This window comes from Fundulus heteroclitus, unplaced genomic scaffold, assembly GCF_011125445.2.
Source record: "Fundulus heteroclitus isolate FHET01 unplaced genomic scaffold, MU-UCD_Fhet_4.1 scaffold_56, whole genome shotgun sequence".
In the NCBI taxonomy this organism is placed as follows: domain Eukaryota; kingdom Metazoa; phylum Chordata; class Actinopteri; order Cyprinodontiformes; family Fundulidae; genus Fundulus; species Fundulus heteroclitus.
In genome coordinates, this window is record NW_023396989.1 from 1,559,909 (window position 1) to 1,586,384 (window position 26,476).

General features: G+C 53.5%; 2 protein-coding genes across 5 annotated transcripts in view; one reads left to right on the top strand and one right to left on the bottom strand.

Annotated features, from left to right (window-relative positions):
- Positions 1-26,476, bottom strand: part of LOC105922418 (M1-specific T cell receptor alpha chain-like) — a 571,536-nt gene that overhangs the window by 485,735 nt on the left and 59,325 nt on the right. The gene's annotated exons all lie outside the window — the stretch shown is intronic.
- On the top strand, positions 276-26,193 carry LOC118561096 (protein SMG7-like). 4 transcript variants are annotated; one of them, XM_036132901.1, is made up of 23 exons: positions 276-422; positions 1,010-1,041; positions 7,941-8,058; positions 8,138-8,270; positions 8,369-8,540; positions 8,686-8,757; positions 10,082-10,232; positions 12,301-12,436; positions 12,511-12,679; positions 13,047-13,206; positions 13,277-13,347; positions 13,432-13,492; positions 13,565-13,684; positions 13,767-14,193; positions 14,268-14,409; positions 15,820-16,202; positions 16,328-16,687; positions 17,055-17,195; positions 21,594-21,680; positions 23,101-23,251; positions 23,328-23,498; positions 23,818-23,972; positions 24,044-26,193. In XM_036132901.1, exons 1-23 carry the CDS (start codon positions 397-399, stop codon positions 24,155-24,157), a joined length of 3,552 nt encoding a protein of 1,183 aa, XP_035988794.1. In that variant the 5' UTR covers positions 276-396; the 3' UTR covers positions 24,158-26,193. The 4 variants fall into 4 exon arrangements, with proteins under 4 accessions (XP_035988794.1, XP_035988795.1, XP_035988796.1 ...); XM_036132902.1 differs by having other exon boundaries at positions 13,767-14,181; XM_036132903.1 differs by having other exon boundaries at positions 7,941-7,995.

Here is a 26,476-nt window from a genome sequence, read left to right on the forward strand (position 1 = left end):
TACCTGGCCCCCTGGCCCGGTCTGCTCAGCGAATGCAAATGTGGGAAAAGACAGACCCCTGCTCCACCAATTAATTAATATTTAAAAAGCAACTTCTCATTTTATTCCGTATTTTATTTTCATGCTCTCATTTTATTTTATGACTGCTCGTATTTTGTGTATATATATATATATATATATATATATATATATATATATATATATACATACATATATAAAAAGTTATAAGGTAGAATCGGTAGGGCTCCGGGTCCCCGCCGCCCCCCCGGGTCTCCGCCCCTGCTCCTCCCCCGCACCAGAGGCCCTCTGCGGGTCACACAGAAACATTATGGCGCCTGGAGGAGCGTCGGCTCCGGGACCTGTCGCAGTGTAAAGGACCGGTGTTGACCCGGCAGGATGAACCTCTGCGCCCAGTACCTGCGGTGAGTCGGGCTCCGGCTCCGGTGTCGGTGGTTCCGGCGGGCCGGCGGCCCAGCTAGGAGCCGTTTTCTCCGCTCCGCTGTTAGCATGTTAGCTTAGCTAGGCTCCGGAGCTGCTAGCTGCCTTTAGCAGGAGCTGCTAGCAGAGGAAGCAGCCGCTGTTTACCGCTGCCAGCCGGGAGGAACCGGACCTAAACCGCGTTTAGAGGCGGATTCCCGCAGAAATGTGTGTTTTAGCCGCCCCTAAAGGCGCCGTGTGGCGTTAGCCTGCTAGCTTAACTCCACCGCTGTCAGGTTAGCATCGATGCTACCTTCACTGGCTAGTTCTTATCCAGGTGTTTTCCAGGTGAACACAGCTGTGTGTGAGTAGCGTGTCTGTCCATAACCATGGTTAATAACAGCTTCCAGGCCCTGTTTACACTCTGGGTTGTGGTCTGGACCCAGGAAGTAGTCGGAGCCCCTGGCTGGTGTTGACATGTGATCTGAGCTGTTTAATGTTTTAATGAGGCCAGGAGGAGCAGGTATGAGGAAGAGCTGCTGTTTACCTGTCTAACCCCCCCTCTTTCTCTCCTCTCTGTTTACATGAGCAGCCAGGCAGAGGCCCTGAAGGCTGACATGACAGGTAGGTCTGCTCCATCACACCCTCACACACCTGGATGGGCCAGGTGAGCTCCACCTGAGGTCAGAGGAGCTCCATGGCAGACAGCAGCAGCCTGAAAGAGTGCAGCTAACCACGGCAGATATTTAGTGTTACATGTTTTATTTATCTAAAATTATGTTATACAAAGTCTATTGTGCGACATTTAAGCTCCTCAGTTCGTATTTTAAACGCTTCATGTGTTCAGGACACAGGACAGAAATAGATTATTATATTCAGTCATGAATAAAAGTGATAAAAAGAGTAAACAAATTGTATAAATGTGATAAACACAGCTGAAGTTAGGCCTTCTGGACCGGTACCGATTTCTCTGCCTTTCTTTGTGCTCAGAACTGCCGGTACCAGTTTGGATGGGTTTAACATCTAGAACCCCTGGACTGATAGTTTAGAATCACACCAAAGATGAAGGAAAGATGGAATTATTCCCTTTTAGAACTAAACCGTCTGTTTTTCTGATTATTCTTTATCACGTTTCATTTAATTTCCCTTTGGGATCAATAAAGTATTTTTAAAGAGAATATTCCTCGTCTCATCCTGGTGCCTGCTGCTGATTGGTTTTTGTCTGGTTCTGACTCCAGGCTGGTTCTGGTTGTTGCTGGGTAATGGTGGTCCGGGCCCCCAGCAGGGGGGCGGGGCCACATGTAGACCAATCAGAGGAGCCAGACTAAAGTGTGCCTTGCTCCAAGGAGCAGAAAGTGGGTTTTAGACCCGTACGGTTCTTAGAATCTCTACAGGATCCAGTCCTGAGTCCAGTTTAAAGGAGCACAGCCACGTTATTTAACTTTATTATTTATACGTCAGCAGCTCCCTGGTGGCAGAGTTTTAGTGAAGGATGATCTCGTCCTGCTGGTGGTTTAGATTCAAATATTCTTGATGGTCACTGAGCGTTACTAAGAGTTCACATAAAAGACAAACAAACAGGCAATAAACAAGGAAGGTTTTTGTTCTTCATTATAACGTTCAAAAGATTAAAAAGTTAAAAAGATGAAGATTCAAAAGATTGTATGAACTAGTTGTCCTTCATGAGTCAGAGATAACAGATAAAGATGCTTTTGTGCAATGATCTGAGGCTTTGTTTACAGTAATGTGCATTTAGACATACAGAGATGATAATGTGCAGCAGGGAGTAACATTAAGGTGATTATAACGTATGACGGTTAGTTAGAGTGGGGGTGATTCTAGAGCGCTGGTCCACAGTCTCCAGTTTTAGTTCTGGCTTTGAGGTTCTGAAGGTTTTATCTGATGGGAGAGGAGAAAACAGAGCATAAACTGATTCCAGATCCTGCAGACGGCATCCCACAATCCCCTGCTCTGTCCTCACCACCCATGCTAGGTCCTTCCTCTCCTGGACTGAGCAGCTCCCATACCTCACAGTGATGCTGAGATATAAACGCTCTCTATTGTAGCTCTGTAGAAGGTCTTTAGCAGCTTAAAGGAAGTACAGACCTTCTCAGTTCAGAGGTTTGGGTAGAACCAAGAGAACAGCAGAAGGTGAAGGAACAGAGAGGTTCACTGGATCAGTAGATCTGGGTGAGATGAAACTTCATCTTAATATTACAGAAGATGAGGAAGAGGAGGAGTCCTGGACAGAGCCCTGAGGGACTCCAGATGTTACAGGAGAGGAGGAGGAGCTGAAGGTCAATGAAGGCATCCTTCTGATGAAGGAGGATGAGAATAGAAAGTGGCCTCAGTACCATGTGAGGAACCAGAACCAGACCGGACCTGGTGGAGGTTGGAGCTAAATGATGAAGAAAACTGTAAATTATGGTGGAGATGATCGTAGCTGTGAGGATCCAGGAAAGATTGCAGGAAAACTAATACGCTGATTTCTTCCTGGTGCTGCTGCTGTTAGTTTAAAAAGGTCAAAGTTACAAAACACCAGGGCTGTAAAAACAATAATGAGTTTAAAAGTTACTAAATATTACTCTAAGATACTCCTGGGTGTCTCAATCATTGCAGACAGATTTTCTCATGGGGGCCTCCATGAAACATCCTGGGAGGGGAAAATGTGTAGAATATAATGTTAATTATGTGTGTAAAGCGATATAATGTTAAAATACCAGTTTATCCCAGGCGAGGCTAACCTGTTCCTAGACGCAGCTCATGGTGTGAAACCTCTGGCAGTAAATACCTCGTCCATTGTTTACACCGGCAGGGCCGCCATCTTGTTCTGCAAGTTAGGGTTAGCAGGTTCCACGGCTTCTTAGAGGCTCGTTAGTTCAAGGCAAGGCAAATTTATTTATAGAACATTTCAGTACAGAGAAAATGCAAAGTGCTTTACATGATTAAAATATAGGAATAAAAACAGAATAAAAGCAAGTAGGAATAAAATGTAGAAACAAAATAGAACATTAAAAACAGTTGGACTATAAAGTGGAACTAATGATGTTTCAGTAAAACAGTTAAACTAGAACAGTCAAAGGCAATCGTAAACAAAAATGTGTTTTTAATCTTGATCTAAAGGAACTCAGGCTTTCAGCACTTTTTCAGTTTTCTGGGAGTTTGTTCCAGATCAGTGGAGCATAGGAACTAAATGCTGCTTCTCCATGTCTGGTTCTGGTTCTGGTTCTGCAGAACCCTAACCCTCAGAACCGGGTCCATGTTCTCTATGATTAGTTCTACTAAAGATAAACATGGATTAGTTTTTCCAGATCCTGCTGAGACATCAGTCCTTTAATTCTGGAAATGTTCTCCAGGTTCTAGAAGGTCCACTTTGTCTTCAGATGGAGGTTCAGGTGTGAGTCCATCACTACTCCCAGGTTTCAGGCCTGATCAGTGGTTCCTAGCTGAAGCAGCTGAAGCTGTGAGCTAACTCTGGATCTCTCCTCTATTGGTCCAGAAATTATTCCTTCAGTTTTTATTCAGTTAAAGAACATTTTGTCTCATCCTGCATTGATTTCTTCTATTTCCTCAGAGGCTGAACTGGTTCATAGTCACCTGGTGACATGGTGATGTAGAGCTGTGTGTCGTCTGCATAGTGATGGTAGCTGATGATGTTTATGATCTGAGCTAGAGGAGCATGTAGATCTAGAACAGGAGGAACCCAGGATGGAACCTTGGAGAACCCCACATGTGATTTATGTCGTCTCTGATGTAAAGTTACCTGCTGACACTAAAAGTCCTTTAAGTAGGATTTAAACCAGTGGAGAGCTGCAGCAGAGAGGCCGACCCAGTTCTCCTGATGTTCTAACCGAATGGAGTGATCCACAGTATCAATGCTGCACTGAGGTCCAACAGAACCAGCACTGAGGTTCATCAGAACCAGCACTGAGGTTCTGAGGTCCAAAAGAACCAGCACTGAGGTCCACCAGAACCAGCACTGAGGTTCTGAGGTCCAACAGAACCAGCACGGTGGTTCTTCCACAGTCTGTATTTCTATGGATGTCATCAAACACCTTGATCAGGGCGGTCTCTGTACTGTGGTGAGGAAACCTGACTGGAGAACATCAAAGCGGCTGGTCGTAGTTAAGAAGGTGTTTAATTGTTGAAACTCAGCTTTTTCAATAATCTACTGATAAAGGAGGTTTGAGATGGGCCTGTAGTTCTGGAGGAGAAGTTTGTCTAAATTGTTCTTTTTCAGCAGTGGTTTGATAATTGCTGTTTTTAGGGACTGGGGGAAAACACCTGACAGAAGGGACGTGTTTATTATCTGAGTCAAATCAGACGCTATGACAGGCAAAACTTTCTTAAAGAACCCTGTGGGGAGAACATCAAGGCAGCAGGAGGAGGAACTTAGCTGCTGAATTATCTGCTCTAAGCTTTTGGAGTTTATTTGGCTGAATTGGGACATTTTATCAGGATAAGTTCCTGCTGAATAAAGCTTTGGTTCTGGAGTTGATATGGATGTACAAAGTGATCCTCTAATTTTTAGGATTTTCTCAGTAAAGAAGTTAGCAAATTCATTGCAGGCCCTGGTGGAGTGGAGTTCTGAAGCCACGGACACAGGAGGATTTGTTAACCTGTCGACTGTTGAAAAGAATACACGAGCATTATTAATGTTTTTCTTGATGATCTCAGAGAAGAAATATTCTCTTGCATTTTTCAGTTGTAAGTTATATCTGTAAAGTCTCTCTTTATAGATGTCATAGTGAACCTGGAGTCTGTTCTTTCTCCACCTGCGTTCAGCTTTTCAACATTCCCTTTTTTCACCTCTAACTGCTGGAGCATTTCTCCAAGGAGATTTTTTCTTCCCGGAAACAACTTTCACTTTAACTGGAGCAATGCAGTCAATGATGTCTGAGACTTTAGACTGAAAGTTATCTACTAGTTCATCTACTGAGTTGCAGCCCAAGGTTGAATAAAATTTTCTGTGGCATTGTCCTTAAAGGTGCGTTTCCTTACGATGTCCCTTTGGCTAAATGAGTCACTGGTAATGATACATTCAAAGGTAACGGAGAAGTGATCAGATAAGGCAACATCAGTTACATTGACCTGTGAAATGTTTAGACCTTTAGTGATGATTAAGTCTAAAATATGTCCCTGTTTGTGTGTTGGCTGTTTAACATGTTGAGTTAAACCAAAGTTTCTAAGTGTGTCACACAGTTCTTTTGCACTTCTGTCTTCAGGGTTGTCAACATGAAAGTTGAAGTCTCCCACAATAATTAAAAAGTCATAATCAACACATATCACAGACAGGAGGTCACTGAAATCATTAAAAAAGTTTGATATGGACTTAGGAGGCCTGTAAACATTCAGAAACATAGTTCGTACCGGGCCCTTTACCTGGAGAGCCAAATGTTCAAAAGAGTCAAATTTTCCCAAAAACACCTTTTTACATTTTAGTGAATCATTAAACAATGTTGCTACTCCTCCACCTTTCCTTTGCTGTCTGCTCTCACAAAGAAAATTATAGTTTGGAGGTGTTGACTCCATCAGTATAGCTGCTTCATTAAATTCATGTAACCATGTTTCTGTTAAAAACATTACATCAAGATTATTGTCAATAATGAAGTCATTAATTAAAAGGGATTTTCCTGACAGAGATATAATGTTTAATAAACCCAGTTTATATGACTTAGTGGTTGATGATGTCTCTGTGGCAGGTTGCATCTGACAGTTTATGACTTTTAAGTATTTGTTCCTGTTTATCCTCTTGTTTTTCTTATTTCTGCCACGAATCATCACAGATATTCCATAATCTCTGACAAAAGGCCCAGGCTGATTATGGAAACTGTCATGTCTGATAAACGTGCGGCCAGGGCCCAATCTGTATCACAGCGAAGTAATTATGAAGTTCCTGAGCACCAGAGTGTTCTGTGATACGTAGAGGAGGAGGATGCTGGTTTATTCACAGCAGAATGGCAGAATGTGGGGAGGATGTCATCTGTAGGCCAATCTTAAATACTTTGTTCATGTTGGGAGAGTTCAGGCCAACTTCCAGAGCATAGCTGACATTAACATAAACAATTTCTCTCATTTGTTTTAATGAAAGGAGACAAAAAGATTCACCAGGTTCTAGTGTAGGCGTGGGTTCCTAACGATGCTACGCCCCGTCCTGCTACCAGCGGGCGGCTAACGAGGTCGACAGTAACGGGTTCTGGTGGAGCCAGACTGAAGCTGACAGCTGGAGCAGAACCGAACCAGAACCAGAACCGGCCTCTCCTGCTGCTGGAGTCGATCACTGAAGGAAAAGTTCAGAAAAAGGAGCAGAAAGACGGGAATTATTATTAAATTGTTATTTAATATTCACCAGATACGTGATGGTTTGATTATTATAGATCAGTTTGTCCCTCATTTAGACACTAAAGTTCTGTCAGATTTCATAAATCACACCTTCAGCCAGCGCTGCTGCAGCATCCACTGTTTTTCTGTTTTCACTGTGAAACCAATCAGCTGATCAGCTCCTGTCCTCCAGAACTTTATCCTGCTGCTGTCTGGTACCAATGGAGCTGCAGCAAAGTTCTGCACATACAGAACCAGAACCTTATCCTGCTGCTGTCTGGTACCAATGGAGCTGCAGCAAAGTTCTGCACATACAGAACCAGAACCTTATCCTGCTGCTGTCTGGTTCTAATGGAGCTGCAGCAAAGTTCTGCACGCACAGAACCAGAACCTTATCCTGCTGCTGTCTGGTACCAATGGAGCTGCAGCAAAGTTCTGCACGCACAGAACCAGAACCTTATCATGCTGCTGTCTGGTTCTAATGGAGCTGCAGCAAAGTTCTGCACACTCAGAACCAGAACCTTATCCTGCTGCTGTCTGGTACCAATGGAGCTGCAGCAAAGTTCTGCACGCTCAGAACCAGAACCTTATCATGCTGCTGTCTGGTTCTAATGGAGCTGCAGCAAAGTTCTGCACACTCAGAACCAGAACCTTATCCTGCTGCTGTCTGGTTCTAATGGAGCTGCAGCAAAGTTCTGCACATACAGAACCAGAACCTTATCCTGCTGCTGTCTGGTACCAATGGAGCTGCAGCAAAGTTCTGCACGCTCAGAACCAGAACCTTATCCTGCTGCTGTCTGGTTCTAATGGAGCTGCAGCAAAGTTCTGCACGCACAGAACCAGAACCTTATCCTGCTGCTGTCTGGTTCTAATGGAGCTGCAGCAAAGTTCTGCACGCACAGAACCAGAACCTTCCAAGATAAAGGACCAGGAGAGCAGAGAATAAACTCAGTAAGACCATTAAAATAAATACAAACAGGGTTCAGGTTGAGCTAAAGGTCCAGGAACAGAACCGGGCTTTTGGAACAGAACCAGTTTACCTGCAGCCTTTCAGGTCCGGTTTTAGTTCGTTCTCATTAAACATCCGCTAACGGTGACCATGAGGTTCTGGGTCAGAATCGGGTCACAGCCTCCCAGCAGCTGAGAGCGGTTCTGATTAACGGTTCTGATTAACGGTTCTGATTGGACCCGGTTGTGTCCAGACTCGACGCTGGGGGCTGCAGAGGTGTGGACGTCCCGGCAGGCGCTGCAGGACCTGTACCAGAAGATGCTGGTGACGGACCTGGAGTACGCGCTGGACAAGAAGGTGGAGCAGGACCTGTAAGCCCCGCCCGGTTCTGGTTCTGTTTGTCCGGTCAGAACCCGGAGTGTGTGTCTGAACCGTCTGCTCTGGGCTCAGGTGGAACCACGCCTTCAAGAACCAGATCACCACGCTGCAGAGCCAGGCCAAGAACCGGGCCAACCCCAACCGCAGCGAGGTCCAGGCCAACCTGTCGCTGTTCCTGGAGGCGGCCAGCGGCTTCTACACCCAGGTACCGCTGACCGACCGGGCCGCCGGGTCAGAACACGTTTACGGTTCTCCCTCCCGGGTGGGTGGAGGTGGTTCTGAGATTGTCGGGTTCTGCTTCAGCTGCTGCAGGAGCTGTGCACCGTGTTCAACGTGGACCTGCCGTGCCGGGTCCGCTCGGCCCAGCTCGGGATCATCAGCAACAAGCAGAGCGGCGCCGGCGCCATCGTCACGCCCCAGCCCAGCTCCTGCTCCTACATCTGCCAGCACTGCCTGGTCCACCTGGGAGACATCGGTGAGCAGAACCGCCTGACCCGCCGGGTTCTGTTGAAGCGGGCCGCTTTGGGGTTGAATTCTTCTGCAGAGACCGGCTCGGGTCCGACCCGCTGTTCCTCCATGTTCTAATGTTCTGATTCTGACCGGGTTCTTGCTTCTTTCAGCTCGTTACCGGAACCAGACCAGCCAGGCAGAGTCCTACTACAGACACGCAGCTCAGCTGGTACCGTCCAACGGTGAGTCGGACCGAGCCTCGGGCTCAGAACCCGGTTCTGGGTCTCTGGGATCTTTAAGGCGTTCTTGGTTCTTCCAGTTGATCAGAACAGAACCACAGGGTTCTGGGTGTCAGGTGGACGACGGGTCCAGGTGTCCCCAGCCACTTCTGGACCGGTACCAGGCCTCCAGCTGTGATGCCCTGCAGCACAAAGTGGTCCCGGTACCGCCTGGCCACAGAATCTGTCGGGGAACGGCGCCGCCACGGTTCTGTGTGGATAACAAGTGTTGTGGTTTGGTGCTGCCAGAAGGTTCTGACGGGTTCTGGGACCCGTTCTCCACGCTCGGGTTGGGCTGCAGAAGAACTGTTGATCAGAACCAGGAGGAAAGACGAGGGTCCAGATTCTGGGTCTGGGTTTAAAGCTGAAGGAGAGAAACAGGAAGTTCTGTGGGAGCCGGTTCCCTTGCGTTCCACCTGCTAAACAAACATTTAACCATTATCGCTGTTAAAGGTTCTAATTCTGCGTTTTTAAGCACAAGTCAGCTGCAGGCTGGTGTTCTGTCAGCGCCGCCTCCCCCCACAGGGGGGCGCCCTGCAGCCGCTGCAGCTTCTGGGTTGTTCTTCAGGACGGCTGAGCAGAGTCTGGACCTCTGGCTGCTGCTGTGTGGGCAGATCAGGAGCTAAAAGGTCAACCTCAGCATCAGAGTCTGGTTCTGTCTCTGACATTCAGGGCAGAACCGCTGCCTCTGCTACAGGAACCCATATTTATTATATTTTACCTCGTTAACAGACCCAACCTGGTCTTAGTGGTGCCGTGTTAAAACGGTGCAGCTCTCATTTGTCAGACAGAACCACTGCTCTACATTCTGGGGTTCCTCAGGGCTCAGTCCTCGGTCCCCTGCTTTTCCCTTTGGGTTCAGTACTCAGGAAACATGGGTGCTCCTTTCCTTTTAATGTCAGATATACGTGCATTAAAAGAGGAGCCTCTACGATCAAGCCCCTCCTATTGTGTCGTGAAGACATTAAAGCGTGGCTGGCTTTACACTTTTTATCTTTAAATGAGAAGAACACAGAGGTGACGGTGTCTGCATAGACCCGTCATGGCCGCCGTGTCCAGGACAGAGAGGAGGTTCTGCTCAGAGAGCTGAATCCACCAGAACCAGTCAGACACGCTTTAACTAAACATCAGTCTGGACCTGATTCTGATCAACAGCATCACAACTTAAAGCTAATGTTGAAGTTTAGCCTGAATCCTGTGATGCAGGGTTTCTGCCGGGGGAAGCAGGTGTGTGGCAGCCATGTTTGTAGTTCCCTGTGGTTCTGATGTCGCTGTGCTTCCTCTGCAGGTCAGCCCTACAACCAGCTGGCCATCCTGGCCTCCTCCAAAGGAGACCACCTCACCACCATCTTCTACTACTGCCGCAGCATCGCCGTCAAGTTCCCCTTCCCTGCAGCCTCCACCAACCTGCAGAAGGCTCTGTCCAAGGCTCTGGAAAGGTAGTGGTCCCGACCCGACGGCCGCCTCGGGCGCCGGCGCCGCCCAAACCGCCTCCTTAACCGCCTCCTTAACCGCCTCCTTAACCGCCTCCTTAACCGCCTCCTTAACCGCCGCCTTAACCGCCGCCTTAACCGCCTCCTTAACCGCCTCCTTAACCGCCTCCTTAACCGCCTCCTTAACCGCCGCCTTAACCGCCTCCTTAACCGCCTCCTTAACCGCCGCCTTAACCGCCTCCTTAACCGCCTCCTTAACCGCCGCCTTAACCGCCTCCTTAACCGCCGCCTTAACCGCCTCCTTAACCGCCTCCTTAACCGCCTCCTTAACCGCCTCCTTAACCGCCGCCTTAACCGCCTTAACCGCCGCCTTAACCGCCTCCTTAACCGCCTCCTTAACCGCCTCCTTAACCGCCTCCTTAACCGCCGCCTTAACCGCCTCCTTAACCGCCTCCTTAACCGCCGCCTTAACCGCCTCCTTAACCGCCTCCTTAACCGCCGCCCTAACCGTCTCCTTAACCGTCTCCTTAAGCGCCTCCTTAAGCGCCTCCTTAAGCGCCTCCTTAAGCGCCTCCTTAAGCGCCTCCTTAACCGTCTCCTTAACCGCCTCCTTAACCGTCTCCTTAACCGCCTCCTTAACCGCCTCCTTAACCGCCGCCTTAACCGCCGCCTTAACCGCCTCCTTAACCGTCTCCCTAACCGTCTCCTTAACCGTCTCCTTAAGCGCCTCCTTAAGCGCCTCCTTAAGCGCCTCCTTAAGCGCCTCCTTAACGCCTCCTTAACCGCCGCCTTAACCTCCTTAACCGCCGCCCTAACCGTCTCCTTAACCGTCTCCTTAACCGCCTCCTTAACCGCCTCCTTAACCGCCGCCTTAACCGCCTCCTTAACCGTCTCCTTAACCGTCTCCTTAACCGCCTCCTTAACCGCCTCCTTAACCGCCGCCTTAACCGCCTCCTTAACCGTCTCCCTAACCGCCGCCTTAACCGCCGCCCTAACCGTCTCCTTAACCGTCTCCTTAACCGTCTCCTTAACTGTCTCCTTAAGCGCCTCCTTAAGCGCCTCCTTAAGCGCCTCCTTAACCGCCTCCTTAACCGCCGCCCTAACCGCCGCCCTAACCGCCGCCTTAACCGTCTCCTTAACCGTCTCCTTAACCGCCTCCTTAACCGCCTCCTTAACCGCCGCCTTAACCGCCTCCTTAACCGTCTCCCTAACCGCCGCCTTAACCGCCGCCCTAACCGTCTCCTTAACCGTCTCCTTAACCGTCTCCTTAACCGCCTCCTTAACCGCCTCCTTAACCGCCGCCCTAACCGCCGCCTTAACCGCCTCCTTAACCGTCTCCTTAACCGTCTCCTTAACCGCCTCCTTAACCGCCTCCTTAACCGCCGCCTTAACCGCCTCCTTAACCGTCTCCCTAACCGCCGCCTTAACCGCCGCCCTAACCGTCTCCTTAACCGTCTCCTTAACCGTCTCCTTAACTGTCTCCTTAAGCGCCTCCTTAAGCGCCTCCTTAACCGTCTCCTTAACCGCCTCCTTAACCGCCTCCTTAACCGCCGCCTTAACCGCCTCCTTAACCGTCTCCCTAACCGCCGCCTTAACCGCCGCCCTAACCGTCTCCTTAACCGTCTCCTTAACCGTCTCCTTAACTGTCTCCTTAAGCGCCGCCTTAACCGCCTCCTTAACCGCCGCCTTAACCGCCTCCTTAACCGCCGCCCTAACCGCCGCCCTAACCGCCGCCTTAACCGTCTCCTTAACCGCCGCCTTAACCGCCGCCCTAACCGCCGCCCTAACCGCCGCCTTAACCGCCGCCTTAACCGCCTCCTTAACCGCCTCCTTAACCGCCGCCTTAACCGTCTCCTTAACCGCCGCCTTAACCGCCTCCTTAACCGTCTCCTTAACCGCCTCCTTAACCGCCGCCTTAACCGCCTCCTTAACCGCCGCCTTAACCGCCTCCTTAACCGCCGCCCTAACCGCCGCCCTAACCGTCTCCTTAACCGCCTCCCTAACCGCCTCCTTAACCGTCTCCTTAACCGCCTCCTTAACCGCCTCCCTAACCGCCTCCTCTGTGTCTCTGCAGCCGGGACGAGGCGAGGACCAAGTGGAGCGTGTCCGACTTCATCAAGGCCTTCATCAAGTTTCACGGCCACGTCTACCTGAGCAGGAGTCCCGACAAGCTGGACTCCCTGAGGGAGAAGCTGGAGGAGCAGTTCCAGGTAGGTCAGCGCCAGCAGCGTCCTGCCGGGCCCGGTTCTGGTTCTGGTTCTGACTCGGGTCTGTTTGTGTGCAGAGGCTGATCCTGCAGGAGGCCTTCAGCTCCCAGCAGCTCGTCCACATCACCGTCATCAACCTGTTCGAGCTGCATCACCTCAGAGACCTGACGGCCGACGGCGGCGAGCCCAGCGGCGCCGGCGCCGCCGAGCAGCAGCTGGGCTGGTTCCAGCTGCTCGGACTCTTCGGTAGGAACCCGATTCTGACCCGTTTTACCCCCATAGAGCTCACAGCTAGCCCCCGCCTCCATCCAGCAGTCCATCAGAGAACATTAGAGAACAGCCAGACAGTTTTTACTTTACATTAGCTTTGGTTCAGCTTAGAGTTACACAAACACCATAAATGACATTAACGCTCCATGTTAACGCTTTAATAACAATTACAGCGCTAATGATCGATGGCGGAGCTAAACGAACAAACGTGTTTAAAACGAGCCGCAGTCACGTTGACTGGTAATAAACCCAGGAGGCTAACAGAGGTGTGATGGGGTTGGCTGGAGCCGAAGCAAAGCATTCTGGGATGATCATCCTTAAAGCCGCCCCTCTCGTCCCTCAGTGTCCTTCCTGGGGGTGATGTGCAGCCGGGTTCTGCTGAACAAGAACCGGGGCGAGGAGCTGATGGGGGAGTGTCCTCTGCCAGCCATCAAGCTGTCCCTGGACTGGCTGCGGCTGAGGGCCAGCATCTTCCAGGAGGCCGCCGTGGAGAACAGGAAGTAGTAAGTCCAGCTTCCTGTTGTTGGGGCGATGGGCGGGGAGCCGTGCGCTGACCTGTGTCTGTGTCCTCAGCGTCTGGCCCTGGCTGGTGTCCATCCTCAACAGCTTCCAGCCCAGAGAGGAAGACCTGTCCCCCCCCTCAGGTACCGCTAGCTCGCCGCTACAGGTTCTGAACATTGGTCACCGGGCCGTCCGGGTCATCTGAGGCGCGTTTGTTTTGTTCACAGGGATGCCGCTGCCGGAGGAGTTTGAGCTCCAGGGCTTCCTGGCTCTGCGCCCCGCTCTCAGGTACGTCCTCCAGGTGCGTCTGCGCTGACCCCAGAACCGTGAGCTGACGTTTGGACCTCTGTGGCCTTTCAGGTGTCTGGACTTCACCAAAGGCCACCAGGGCATCCTGCTGGACCGGGACGGGCTGCCGGTGCACGCCCGCCACCAGCGCCTCGTCGCTCTGGGCAAATGGGTGGCGGACAACCAGCCGGGGTGAGTTCTACGCTCCCCGTGAGTCCAGGAGGCCCGGAGAGGCCCGATCCGTCAGTACCGAACCTCCAACCCGTCTCTGCAGGCTGATCCGGTGCCAGGTGAACGAGGACGGCTTCCTCCTCTTCCTCACCGACATTCCAGAGGAGGCCATCGAGGAGCCGGAGGAGCGGGAGGCGCCGGTGCTGCAGGAGTCGTCAAACGGCGAGCAGACGCTGAACGACGGCGGCAACCCGGGCCTGAAGTCGGTGCTGTCGGCCGGCAAGACCCAGAGCTCGTGGTCGGACGGCGGCGAGCGGCCCGTGGTCACCTTCAAGGAGAACATCAAACCCCGGGAGCAGAGCCAGGAGCCGGCGCGCAGCCACCCGCTGAAGGAGCTGGGCAAGGAGCGCCGGGACTTCCCCAAAGGCAACGGCACCGCCGCCGGGAAAGGAGAGCCCAAGAGGGACGGCAAGAGGAAGAGCGAGGTGAAGAAGGTCGGCCATGAGAAAACCGCTGAGGCAGGCAAACAGGTTGGATCAGCACCAGAACCTGCTGTACGTGTTCTGGCCTCCTGGTCCGCTCACTCATCTTCGCTCTTCATCAGGTGAAGGCCCAGACCGAGCTGAGGAAGACTCCGGTCTCTGAGGTGAAGAAGACGCCGGTCACGCAGACCCAGACCACCTGCTCGTCCCAGTTCATCCCCATCCATCATCCCGGAGCGTTCCCGCCGCTGCCCAGCAGACCCGGTACGTTGGTTCTGGACACAGCTCACCCCGGGCCGCGGGTCAGCCGGTCCGGTTCTTGTCAGGCTGAAACCAGACCCAACCATCAGAACTTTGGTTCTCTTCAGTTTATTCATACAGTCCAGATCACGGCCTGTCGCCTCATCCGGGCCGGCTCAGAAAGTTTCCTCTCTAAGGAAACCCAGCTCCAGGCGGCTGGAGAGAAACCGGGTCAGCAGATAAATTCTGGTCCGGTTTTCAGGTCCAGACGATGGAAGTAGCTCAGTAAGTGGCAGTAAAAGCTCAGCCAGCAGCTCCGTGTAGGAAAGAAACCGGGTCAGAACCAGCTGGATCTTCTAGATCAGGGGTGTGAAACTCATGAAGTCATTAAAGGGCCGGTTGCTCGTTTATAGTCGAGGCTAGAGTTAATAATTTAATTTCAGGTCACGTAGAAATATTAAACAATGCACAGTAACATAAAGTAGCACCTTAGGCCCAGTTTATACAGTTTATCTGCTAAAAAAGTTGATTTTGGGGTGAGTTACACTTTAAACTCATCGTTCTGCATCACTTTTTTTCTTTATGGACATTTCTGGGTTGTTTTAATGTGTTGTGGAAATCTGACATCTAGTGGCAGGATGCTGTTACTACAGTTAAAGTCAACATTCGCTACAGGAGGACGTTTTAGCACTTTATTAACTTTAAAAGGATTTATGCGTCTACTTTATGATATGAAGGGCCGGATAAATTATCTTGACCCCGAATTTGGCCCGCGGACCTTGAGTTTTCAACATATTCTGTAGAAGATGTTGACAGCAGGTAGTCAGATGATTCAGGACAGATTATCTATAATATTCTGGAGGTGACTGAAAGAAACCCTGGAAGCCTTTAATGCGGTTTGACAGAACGGAACCAGAGTCCGGTTTGACAGCGAATCATTAAAGACTTCTCTGGGAATCCAGGTTTCTGAAACATTCTGGAGGTTTTATTACCAGAACATAAAAAAAAACTGTATAGAAAGTTCTTTCCAAACGGCATCTTCTGTTTTTGAGACCAGAACCTGCTGAGAACTGGACCCGTTCCAAGACCCAGAACTGGCTGGTAGTCCGCTCTGGTTCCAGTTTCAGTCCTCCAGAACCACCAGGGTCCTCCTACATGCAGCCCTGGTCCAGCAGCGCAGGGCTGTAAACTGGACTCGTGGCTCCATACTGGGCCCGGTTTAGCTGCTGAAAGAACCTTTGAAGCTGCTCCTTTAAAACGGGTCAGAGATCTGAGTCTCTGCTCATGAAGTTAAAGCCCAACAGAACTTAAAACCCGCTGAAGTCGGCTTCACCGCCCTCCTGCAGGTGAACGGTAGTGTTCTCAGGAACCTGGGTCGAGGGTTCTGCCTGTGTGACCAGAACACGTTTAACCCGGTGTGTCGTGTCTCCGCAGGGTTCCCCCCCTCCGCCTACGTCATCCCTCCCCCCGTGGCCTTCCCGGGTCTGCAGGTGAACCCGGGCTTCACCTTCTCCCCCGGAGTCGCTCCGTTCCTGCAGTCTGCCGTCCACGGCCAGGCGGGCGGCCAGGCCGGAAAGCAGTCCCACATTCCCTACAGCCAGCAGAGACCCTCTGGGCCGGGGGCGTCAGGCCCGGGGCCCCTGAACCAGGTCCCCTCCCAGCCTCAGCAGCAGCAGCCTTCCCCCCAGCAGGCCCTGCAGCAGTCGGTCCAGCTGCAGGTCCAGGCCCTGGGGCAGCAGCAGCAGCAGTCCCCCACCAAGCCGGGGCAGCAGGTCGGGATGGGCAAGAGCCCACCCCACCACCCAGGTCTGCAGCAGGTAGGTCACCGGGCCCCCCTCACCTGGGTGGGTCACCGGCCCCCCTCACCTGGGTGGGTGACCGCCCCCCGCCTGGTTAGGTCCAGCAGCTCCAGCTGCTTCCTGACCGTTTGCCTCTGCTCCAGTACATGCAGGAGCAGCCAGCGGCCGTGTGGAACCAGTCCCAGGCGGCCCTGCAGAAGATGTCCCCCCTGCAGATGTCCATGAAGCAGCAGCAGCAGCCGGCCTTCTTCCTGGGGGCCCAGGACCCTCTGAAGCTGTACGAGCAGCAGCTGCAGCCGCCGGGCCCTCAGATGTCCAGCATGGACAAGAAGATGAAGTTTCCTGACGTGAAGAGGCAGGACTTCTACTGGGAGCCCTCGTACCGCATGGACAGGATGGGGGAGGGGCTGGCCATGATGGCGGAGAGGATGAAGAGGCCCCCGCCTGCCGGCATGTGTGCAGAGCAGGACGTCCCAGCGGGGCCCCGAGGAGCCACATACGAGGTCAGCTGACAAGTCGTTCTGCTTCTGTCTTCCAGCAGCTTCTCTGAAGGTTTAAACCTCCTGCTGCCGGTCCGGTTCCCTGGACCCAACACAGAACCGTGCTGCCGGTCCGGTTCCCTGGACCCAACACAGAACCATGCTGCCGGTCCAGGGAACTGGATCAAAGAGCCAGAACCTGTGTTGCAGACCCGGCTGTTCTGGGTCCATACGATTCGGTTCTGCTCAGGATCTTGTGCAGTAAATGTGTTTAGCTCTAGTGGGCCTTCCAGGCTTCTGTAGCTTTCCCACTGTTCTCACTGGCCTGCACTCTTTCTTCCTCCCTTCTTCCTCCTCCCGCTCTTCCTCTCCTTGCTTCCTCTCTCCTTAGGACAAGAGCTTCCTTCCTCCTGACCTCTTAAAAACTCTAGCAGATCTAGAGGAGGACGAGGAGCTCGTCTTTGCTAAGCCTCCTGATTTCTTCCAGGCCCTGGCCGGCCCCCTTAGCACTGCTCCAGGACCAAATATCTTTGTATGTAGCCTTGTCTTCCTCACCCATCCCCCCCTCCCAGCACCCTCGCTGCCCCCCACCTTCGCTGCCCCCCACCCTCGCTGCCCCCCACCCTCGCTACCCCCCTCACCCTCGCTAACCACCTCACCCTCGCTCCCCCCTCACCCTCGCTACCCCCTCACCCTCGCTAACCACCTCACCCTCGCTAACCACCTCACCCTCGCTACTCCCCTCACCCTCGCTACCCCCCTCACCCTCGCTACCCCCTCATCCTCGCTACCCCCCGCACCTTCTCTACCCCCCTCACCCTCGCTACTCGCTCACACTTGCTAAGCCCCCCTCACCCTCTCTACCCCCTCACCCTCGCTACTCCCCTTACCCTCGCTACTCCCCTCACCCCTCGGCTACTCCCCTCACCATCGCTTCCCCCCCTCACCCCTCGCTACTCCCTCACTCCCTCGCTAACCCCTCCACCCTCGCTACTGCCCCTCACCCTCGCTTACCCCCTCACCCTCCTCGCTACCCCCTTCACCCCCCTCGCTTACCCCCTCCCCCCTCGCCTAACCACCTACCCCTTCGCTACTCCCTCCACTTCCTCCCGCTACCCCCTCAACCCTCGCTACTTCCCCTCACCCTACGCTACCCCCCTCACCCTCGCTACTCCTCACTCTCGCTCACCCCCCTCACCCTCGCTAACTCCCCTCACCCTCGCTACCCCCTCACCTCGCTACCCCCTCACCCTCGCTACCCCCTCACCCTCGCTAACCACCTCACCCTCGTATCCCTTCACTTCGTACACTCACCTCTCGCTACCCCCCTCACCCTCGCTACTCCCCACTCTCGATACCCCCTCACCCTCGCTATCCCCTAACACCTCGCTACACCCCACCCGCTACCCCTCACCCTCGCTACCCCCTCTACCTCGCTAACCACCTCACCCTCGCACTCCCTCACTCGCGGATACACCCTTCACCATCGCACTCCCTAACCCTCGATACCCCCTCACCTCGCTAACCAACTCACCCTCGGCTAACCACCTTCACCTCGACTCACTCACTCTCGCTACCCCCTCCCCGCGGACTCCCCCTCAACCCTCGCTCCCCCTCACCTCGATACTCCCCATCTCGCTACCCCCCTCACCCGACGATACTCCCCTAACCCTCGCACCCCTCACCCTAGCTACCCCTCACCCTCGCTACCCCATCTCACCCTCGCAACAACCCTCACCCGATTACTCCCTCCTCACGTACCAACCTCACCCCTCGTACGAACAATCACCATCGCTAAACACCTCACCCTCGCGATCCCCTCACCCTCGCTACCCCCCTCACCTCGACCCCCCTCATCCTCGCTACCCCCGCACCTTTCGACCCCATCACCCTCGCGTACTCGCTCACACTTGATAAGCCCCCCTCACCCTCTCTACCCCTCACCCTCGCTACTCCCCTTACCCTCGCTACTCCCTCACTCTCGCTACCCCCTCACCCTCGCTACTCCCCTCACCCTCGCTACTCCCCTCACCCTCGCTTCCCCCCCTCACCCTCGCTACTCCCTCACTCTCGCTACCCCCTCACCCTCGCTACTCCCCTCACCCTCGCTACCCCCTCACCCTCGCTACCCCCTCACCCTCGCTACCCCCTCACCCTCGCTAACCACCTCACCCTCGCTACTCCCTCACTCTCGCTACCCCCTCACCCTCGCTACTCCCCTCACCCTCGCTACCCCCTCACCCTCGCTTCCCCCCCTCACCCTCGCTTCCCCCCCTCACCCTCGCTTCCCCCCCTCACCCTTGCTACTCCCCTTACCCTCGCTACTCCCCTCACCCTCGCTACTCGCTCACACTTGCTAAGCCCCCCTCACCCTCTCTACCCCCTCACCCTCGCTACTCCCCTTACCCTCGCTACTCCCCTCACCCTCGCTTCCCCCCCTCACCCTTGCTACTCCCCTTACCCTCGCTACTCCCCTCACCCTCGCTACTCGCTCACACTGCTAAGCCCCCCTCCCCCTCTCTACCCCCTCACCCTCGCTACTCCCCTCACCCTCGCTACTCCCCTCACCCTCGCTACTCCCCTCACCCTCGCTTCCCCCCCTCACCCTTGCTACTCCCCTTACCCTCGCTACTCCCCTCACCCTCGCTACTCGCTCACACTTGCTAAGCCCCCCTCACTCTCGCTACCCCCTCACCCTCGCTACTCCCCTCACCCTCGCTACCCCCTCACCCTCGCTACTCCCCTCCCCTCGCTTCCCCCCCTCACCCTCGCTACTCCCCTCACCCTCGCTACTCGCTCACACTTGCTAAGCCCCCCTCACTCTCGCTACCCCCTCACCCTCGCTACCCCCTCACCCTCGCTACCCCCTCACCCCTCGCTACTCCCTCACCCTCGCTTCCCCCCTCACCCTCGCTACTCCCTCACCCTCGCTACCCCCCTCCACCCTCGCTACCCCTCACCCTCGCTACCCCCTCACCCTCGCTAACCACCCTCACCCTCGCTACTCCCTCCCCCTCGCTACTCCCCCTCACCCCCTCGCTACTCCCCTCCCCCTCGCTTCCCCCCCTCCCCCTCGCTACTCCCCCTCCCCCTCGCTCCCCCCTCACCCTCGCTACCCCCTCACCCTCGCTACCCCCTCACCCTCGCTAACCACCTCACCCTCGCTACCCCCTCACCCTCGCTACCCCCTCACCCCTCGCTACTCTTCCCCTCACCCTCGCTACCCCCTCACCCTCGCTACTCCCCCTCACCCTCGCTTCCCCCCCTCCCCCTCGCTACCCCCCTCACCCTCGCTACCCCCTCACCCTCGCTACCCCCCTCACCCTCGCTACCCCCTCACCCTCGCTACCCCCTTACCCTCGCTACCCCCTCACCCTCGCTACCCCCTCACCCTCGCTACTCCCTCACCCTCGCTACCCCCCTCACCCTCGCTACTCCCCTCACCCTCGCTACTCCCCCTCACCCTCGCTTCCCCCCCTCACCCTCGCTTACTCCCCTCACCCTCGCTACCCCCCATCACCCTCGCTACTCCCCTCACCCTCGCTAACCACCTCACCCTCGCTAACCACCTCACCCTCGCTACCCTCCTCACCCTCGCTACTCCCCTCACCCTCGCTACCCCCCTCACCCTCGCTACCCCCCTCACCCTCGCTACCCTCCTCACCCTCGCTACTCCCCTCACCCTCGCTAACCACCTCACCCTCGCTACCCTCCTCACCCTCGCTACTCCCCTCACCCTCGCTACCCCCCCTCACCCTCGCTACCCTCCTCACCCTCGCTACTCCCCTCACCCTCGCTACCCCCCCTCACCCTCGCTACCCCCCTCACCCCTCGCTACTCCCCTCACCCTCGCTACCCCCCTCCCCCTCGCTACCCCCCTCACCCTCTCTACTCCCCTCACCCTCTCTACCCCCCTCACCCTCTCTAACCACCTCACCCTCGCTACCCCCCTCACCCTCGCTAACCACCTCACCCTCGCTACCCCCTCACCCTCGCTACCCCCCTCACCCTCGCTACTCCCCTCCCCCTCGCTACCCTCCTCACCCTCGCTAACCCCCTCACCCTCGCTACCCCCTCACCCTCGCTACCCCCCTCACCCTCGCTACCCCCCTCACCCTCTCTAACCACCTCACCCTCGCTACCCCCCTCACCCTCTCTAACCACCTCACCCTCGCTACCCCCCACCTTCGCTATCTCCTCACCCTCGTTACCCCCTACCCCCACATTCACTACCCGCACCCCACCCTACATCTTTGCATGTTGTGTCGTGGAAATGAACCTCTGCACGTTCTGTGACCTGCAGGAGACGGGTGTCTAGTTTTTTTTTGGTTCTCTTGGTGTAAGCGGTTAGAGGAGAACCCATCAGCCGGTTCAGAACCGGCGGCTGCTCTGCTAAAAGGGAACTAAAAGTCAGTAAAATGTTCTTTAGTGTATTGTCCTTGATTTGAGCAGCAAGTTGAAATTATCTGCCAGCGGAGTCAGAGGTTTGCTCTGAAACAGGAACAGCTCGTCTCCTTCATCTTATTTCTGGTGCAGAATAGCCGATTATCTTATGTTAGGGGTCAAAATACTCAGATGGCAGATTATCTCATTTACCTGTTTAAATTAAGGACAAATACGCTTGTTTCAAGAAGATTATACTAAATCATCGCTCCCTTTTAGCAGCGTCAGAACCAAAGGCTGGTTGGGTTTCTTCTCTTTTAGAAACAGAGAACAGAAATTCAGAAGACGGAGACCAGGAGCGGTTCCTGTATCTTCTCTGTTGGTTTCCTGAGGTCCAGCTCCAGTCTGACCAGGTCACCCAAGACCTCAGCAGACGGAGCAAAGGGTCCAGGCGTTGAAATAAACGGGTCACTTCCTTTAAGAGCGGTGTTGCTGAGGACCGATCTCTGACCCGGTTTCTCACTGACTTTGTTCTCCGTGTCTGCAGCTGCCCAACCAGAGCAGGATGGAGAGCAGCCAGGAGGTCGTCAGCCAATCATCTTCCCTGCTGCCCATCACCGGCTTCCCCATGCAGGTCAGAACCTCCAAGCACAGATTCCTGCTGCTGCTGCTCTGCTGTAAATGTTTCAGTCCCAATTATTCTGAGGAAATAAGACCTTTAGTTCACTTTATCCAGCCTGACGTTGGATAAATAAATTACTTGAATCCGTCCGTTGTCCGTCCGTTGTCTTCCGCTTATCCGGGGTCGGGTCGCGGGGGTAGCAGCTTCAGTAGTTAAATACATTCAATTACTTGAATGTATTTAAGTAAAAAAAAAATCAAAAAATGATAATACAGTTTGTTAAGTCATTATGTTAGAATGAGATAAGGGACGATGGCAGCAATACTGATACTGAAAACATGCAACATTAATGATTATAATTGTAGATAATCTTACTTATTCACAAGAATAATAATTTAAAATTGTAAAAAAAAAAAAAAAAAGTTTAAAAACAATAGTGGCGTAGTGACATAAATGAATAGAATGAAAATTATCACATAATGCAAGTAGGAATAGGGGGTGAGATTAAATAAATTTGTCGTCTTCCGTTTGGAGCACAATAGTTGTTTTTGTTTGTATTTATAGTATGCAATATCTATAATAATCTAGTGATCTGGATTATATTAACACTGTATAAACGGTAAACTATATATATATATATATATATATATATATATATATATATATATATATATATATATATATATATATATATATATATTCTTGCATGACTCAAAAATCATCAACCAATCATTTCAGACCGAATTAACCTGTGGAAGCGTTTAAATCATTTATTTAAAAGTTTGGGGGGTTTGGATAGTTGTGGGTAGCCTCGTGAGACCACCCTGATCTCGCGAGCTTTCAAGGTTTCACTCGCAGATCAGTCTGGCTACTCTCCGTTAAAGAAAATTTGGAGCCGTTCACCAAACGAACGTCCAATCAGCGTTGGCTTTGAGGCGGGTTGAGGTGTGACGCAACGGGAAGCGCGTCAGTTCAGTCTAAAGAACATGGCGGCTTCAGCCGATGAAACTAGCGTTAGCGTGGCTATCGAGCAAGTTTTATCGGAATTACAGAGTATTTCTCTGCTGAGCTAACGAGCCTTTACCTGCAGCAGCAAGAGTAGCTTGGCTTGTGGTTGTGTTTTCGTCGTCGCTCTGTTACGAGCGACGACGAATCTGATTGGTTTATTTGGCCCGTCTATCACCAACATAGGCCAATCAGCTAACCAGTATTTTCGCCCCTTCCCAAAATTACTTCAACGGAAGGTTTCCAGATGGATATGCGGAGCAAATCTATCTGGCGGAGTCAGGTAAAGTTGTGGGTTCCTTGGCGTCTTATTTCCTGGATCTGGAGCGTTTCAGGTTGTCAGTCCAGAACCAGGCTGTAAGGGTGTGAATATTTTCCCAGCAGCCCCTGCAGCAGCGTCACGTTTCCTGCCTTCATGTCTCTGCAGGAGTTCAACCACAGCAGCATCTTCAGCCAGGCGTACGGTAAAAACCTGCCCCCCAGCTCCAAGCCGGACGCTCCCATGATGCAACAGGAGCCCTCGCTGTACTCGCTGTTTGAGGGCAACCCCTGGTCCCCCTCCCTCCCCGCCAGCTCAGGTAACGTCCCGGCAGGTGTTCTCTGAACGCCGCCGCAGGAAGCCGCTCATTAACGGCGCCGCTCTCTGATTGGCAGACCACTCCACCCCGGCCAGCCAGTCCCCCCACTCCTCCAACCCCAGCAGCCTGCCCTCCTCCCCCCCCACCCACAACCACGGAGCCGTGCCCTTCTCCAACTTCGGGCCCATAGGAACTCCGGACAGCCGGGACCGGCGGGCCGTGGACCGCTGGAAGGCTGAGAAGCCAGGTGAGTTGGAGAGGCTGGGTCAGCGCAGAACCTCCGGTTCTGGTGAGACGGTCCCTGTTTGGGTCTGGATGCTAAATACCTTAAAGGTTCTATGTGGGGGGGGGGGGGGGGGGCTAAAGCTGTTATCGGCTTTAACGTCTCTACGAAGGTTCTGACCCGTAGAGTCTACCGGGTTTCATTTGGGTTCTGCTGTGGGGACACCTAGTGGTGGTCCGAGGTTCTACAGCCAGTAAACCGTGGAGCAGAACCTTGCTGTATTCCTGACCCCCCTCCCCCACCTGCTGCTGCTCCAGCTCTGAATGTGTTGGTTCTGTTCCAGGAAGCGGGTTTGGGCTGGACTACCTGCCGGCTGCTGCCTCCTCCGTGGCGCCGGAGTCCGGCTGGCACCAGGGCGGCCCCGCCGGCGGCTCCTGGACCAATCAGGAGTCTCCGATGGAGGAGTCGTCGTCCACCGTGCTGCTCGACAGCCTGAAGGTGACCTCCTGAACTCCCGTGTTTGGCCCGGCCGGGTTCTGTCTGGTTCTGACCCTCTGTGTCCCCCTCAGTCCATCTGGTCCAGCTCCATGATGCAGCCGGGCCCGTCGGCGCTGGAGCAGCTCCTCCTGCAGCAGAAGCAGAAGCAGCAGCGGGGGCACGGCGCCATGAACCCGCCTCACTGAAGGCGGCGCCGGGCGGCGCTTTGTGTCCTACCAACCACCAGGAGGAAGGCAGGGATCGGATTAACCAGACGGTGGCGGCCGGGGAGGCCACGCTACCCCCCGACGAGGCTCCATCACCACCCACACCCCCCTCGGCTGTTCCGGGAGCGGCGACCCCCTCCTGGATCGGAGGGCGCGGGATCTCTTGACCCGGCGGCGCCACGCTGCCGCCGGGTTCCCTTCAACTTTACGGACCCCCAGCACCCCCTCAGACAGCTCATCTAGAGATTTAGTGACAGCGTCTGCTGGGTTCTGAGGCAGACTGGACCGGGCCAGGCCCGTGTGCTGCCCTGGTTTAAGGGGGCAGGTGCTGGGATGAACACCGGACCGGACTTTCTGATCTCTCCTTTCATTTTCACTGCAGGAGGAGGAGGAGGAGGAGGAGGAAGGCTCTTTAATATCTACTGATTCTGTATGGGCTAGTTGGACCACCGGGTTCTGGACGGACGTCTCCCGGGTGACGGTGGGTTCTGGGAGGACGTGGTGGGAGGGGCTGAGGGCGACCCGGTTCTGTTAGCGTTCAGAGAAACGTGTATTTAGTGATTTGTTTGTAGCAGTTCTAGCTTCTGCCCCGGGCGGCGCCGATCCGTCTCCCAGTGCTTCCTGTAGCCCTGCTTGCTCTCTGACCCGCCTTCACGCTGGTTCTGTTCCGGTTCTGCTCGTTTTAGTCGCAGCTGCTGTGGTTCTGCTCGCTGCTTTAGCGCCTCAGACGGGCGGGCTCAGGTAGCCGGGTCGGTCCAGATGATCGGAAAGCTTCTCATCCAGCATCTAACCCAACAGAACCCAACAGAACCGAGCTTCAGACTGGACCCACATCATGGCTGCAACTCTTTGTGTTTGAGCAGAGAAACCCTGCATGATCAGAATCACTGACCAGAACCGGTTTGGACCCATGGTTGGAACAGCCGGGACCACCAGGAAGTTCTGGTGCCGCTGAATTTAACGTTCAATCAGAAACCAGGTGAAGGACGAGACGGGTCTGACCCAGATCCGGCGCCAGAGGTGGGTTCTGCATCCTGACTGGGTTTGCTGTTTTATTTCAACCCAACTGGGTCAGAACCGCGACGTTAATCACATTCTCAGCGTCTCTGCCTGTTCTGGAGGAAACAGGAACCTCCAGTAGCAGAACACAGAGGTTCTGGTTCTGGGAGCAGTTCTGGGTAGACCGGACCTGTGCGTTCATTATTTCGCTGTTAGCGGTTCTTGTAAATATTCAGCAGTGAAAGAAAAAAGTGCCGTTTTCGTCTCGTGGCTTTTTGTTTAAACGCAACGATCAGATGGTTCTGAAGGTCCGTTTAAGGCTCAGCGGATTAATTATCGGTGGTTTCAGACATAACCTGCTTATATAAATCTGTTTGTTCTAATTAAACGGATTATTTCTTTCTAAAACATTTAAACAGAAGCAGAAAACGGTTCCAGCTTCGCTTAAAAAACTGAATAAATTTTTTTTTCTGCTCGCTTCGTTTTAAAGAAAAACGGCTAAAATCAGCTGAGATCTTGTTTTAGTTTTTAACCTTAAGATTCCTGAACGTTTAAACGTTGGAGGCGTGGCCTGGAGTTTCTCAGCCAATCAGAGCGGAGCGGCTGCCCTCTGGCCAATCAGGAGCCTCCCCTGCGGGCTTTAGCAGCCTGCGGCCCGGTACCGGTCCGGTTCAGAGGAAGAAAAGTTTAATTTCCCCTCCAGGTGTTTTCTGTGCTTCTCGTGTTGCATTTAGGAACCGGTTCTGAAGAGGAGTCCAACCGGACCTGAGGACCGATGCGGTCCGCAGCCTCGAGGAGAGAAACGTCTGTGTTCATGTGGCCGACGAGGTCCGGAGCCGGTTCTGGTTCTGAGTCAACTTTGATCTGTTGAAGAACTCTGAGGAGTTCTGTGGGTTGGAACATCAGACCGGTGTTCTGGTTCTGGTTCCGGTCTGAGCTTTGACTTCTTGTGTTTGTCTCTGTAGACATTTGGTGAAATTAGCCTTTAAATAAATGTAAGCTATGTTCTCCCTGGACTCGGCCCGTTTCTTTCTAGAACCTTCAGGTACCAGAACACACAAACATTTGGTGCATTCAAACGGTTTTAAGTTACAGCGACGTCGGTACCAGCTACTAACCCAGACCGGTTCCTATTAGAGACTTTATAGAATAACTTCAGAACCCTGCACAGAACCAACAGAACCATAAAGATCAAAGTTACAATAACCTGCACTTTAGAACCGAAGGGTTCTGGGTTCAGACGATGAAACGAGGTTCTGGTAACCATGAGCCGCTGAAATCAGAACCACCAGAACTCAT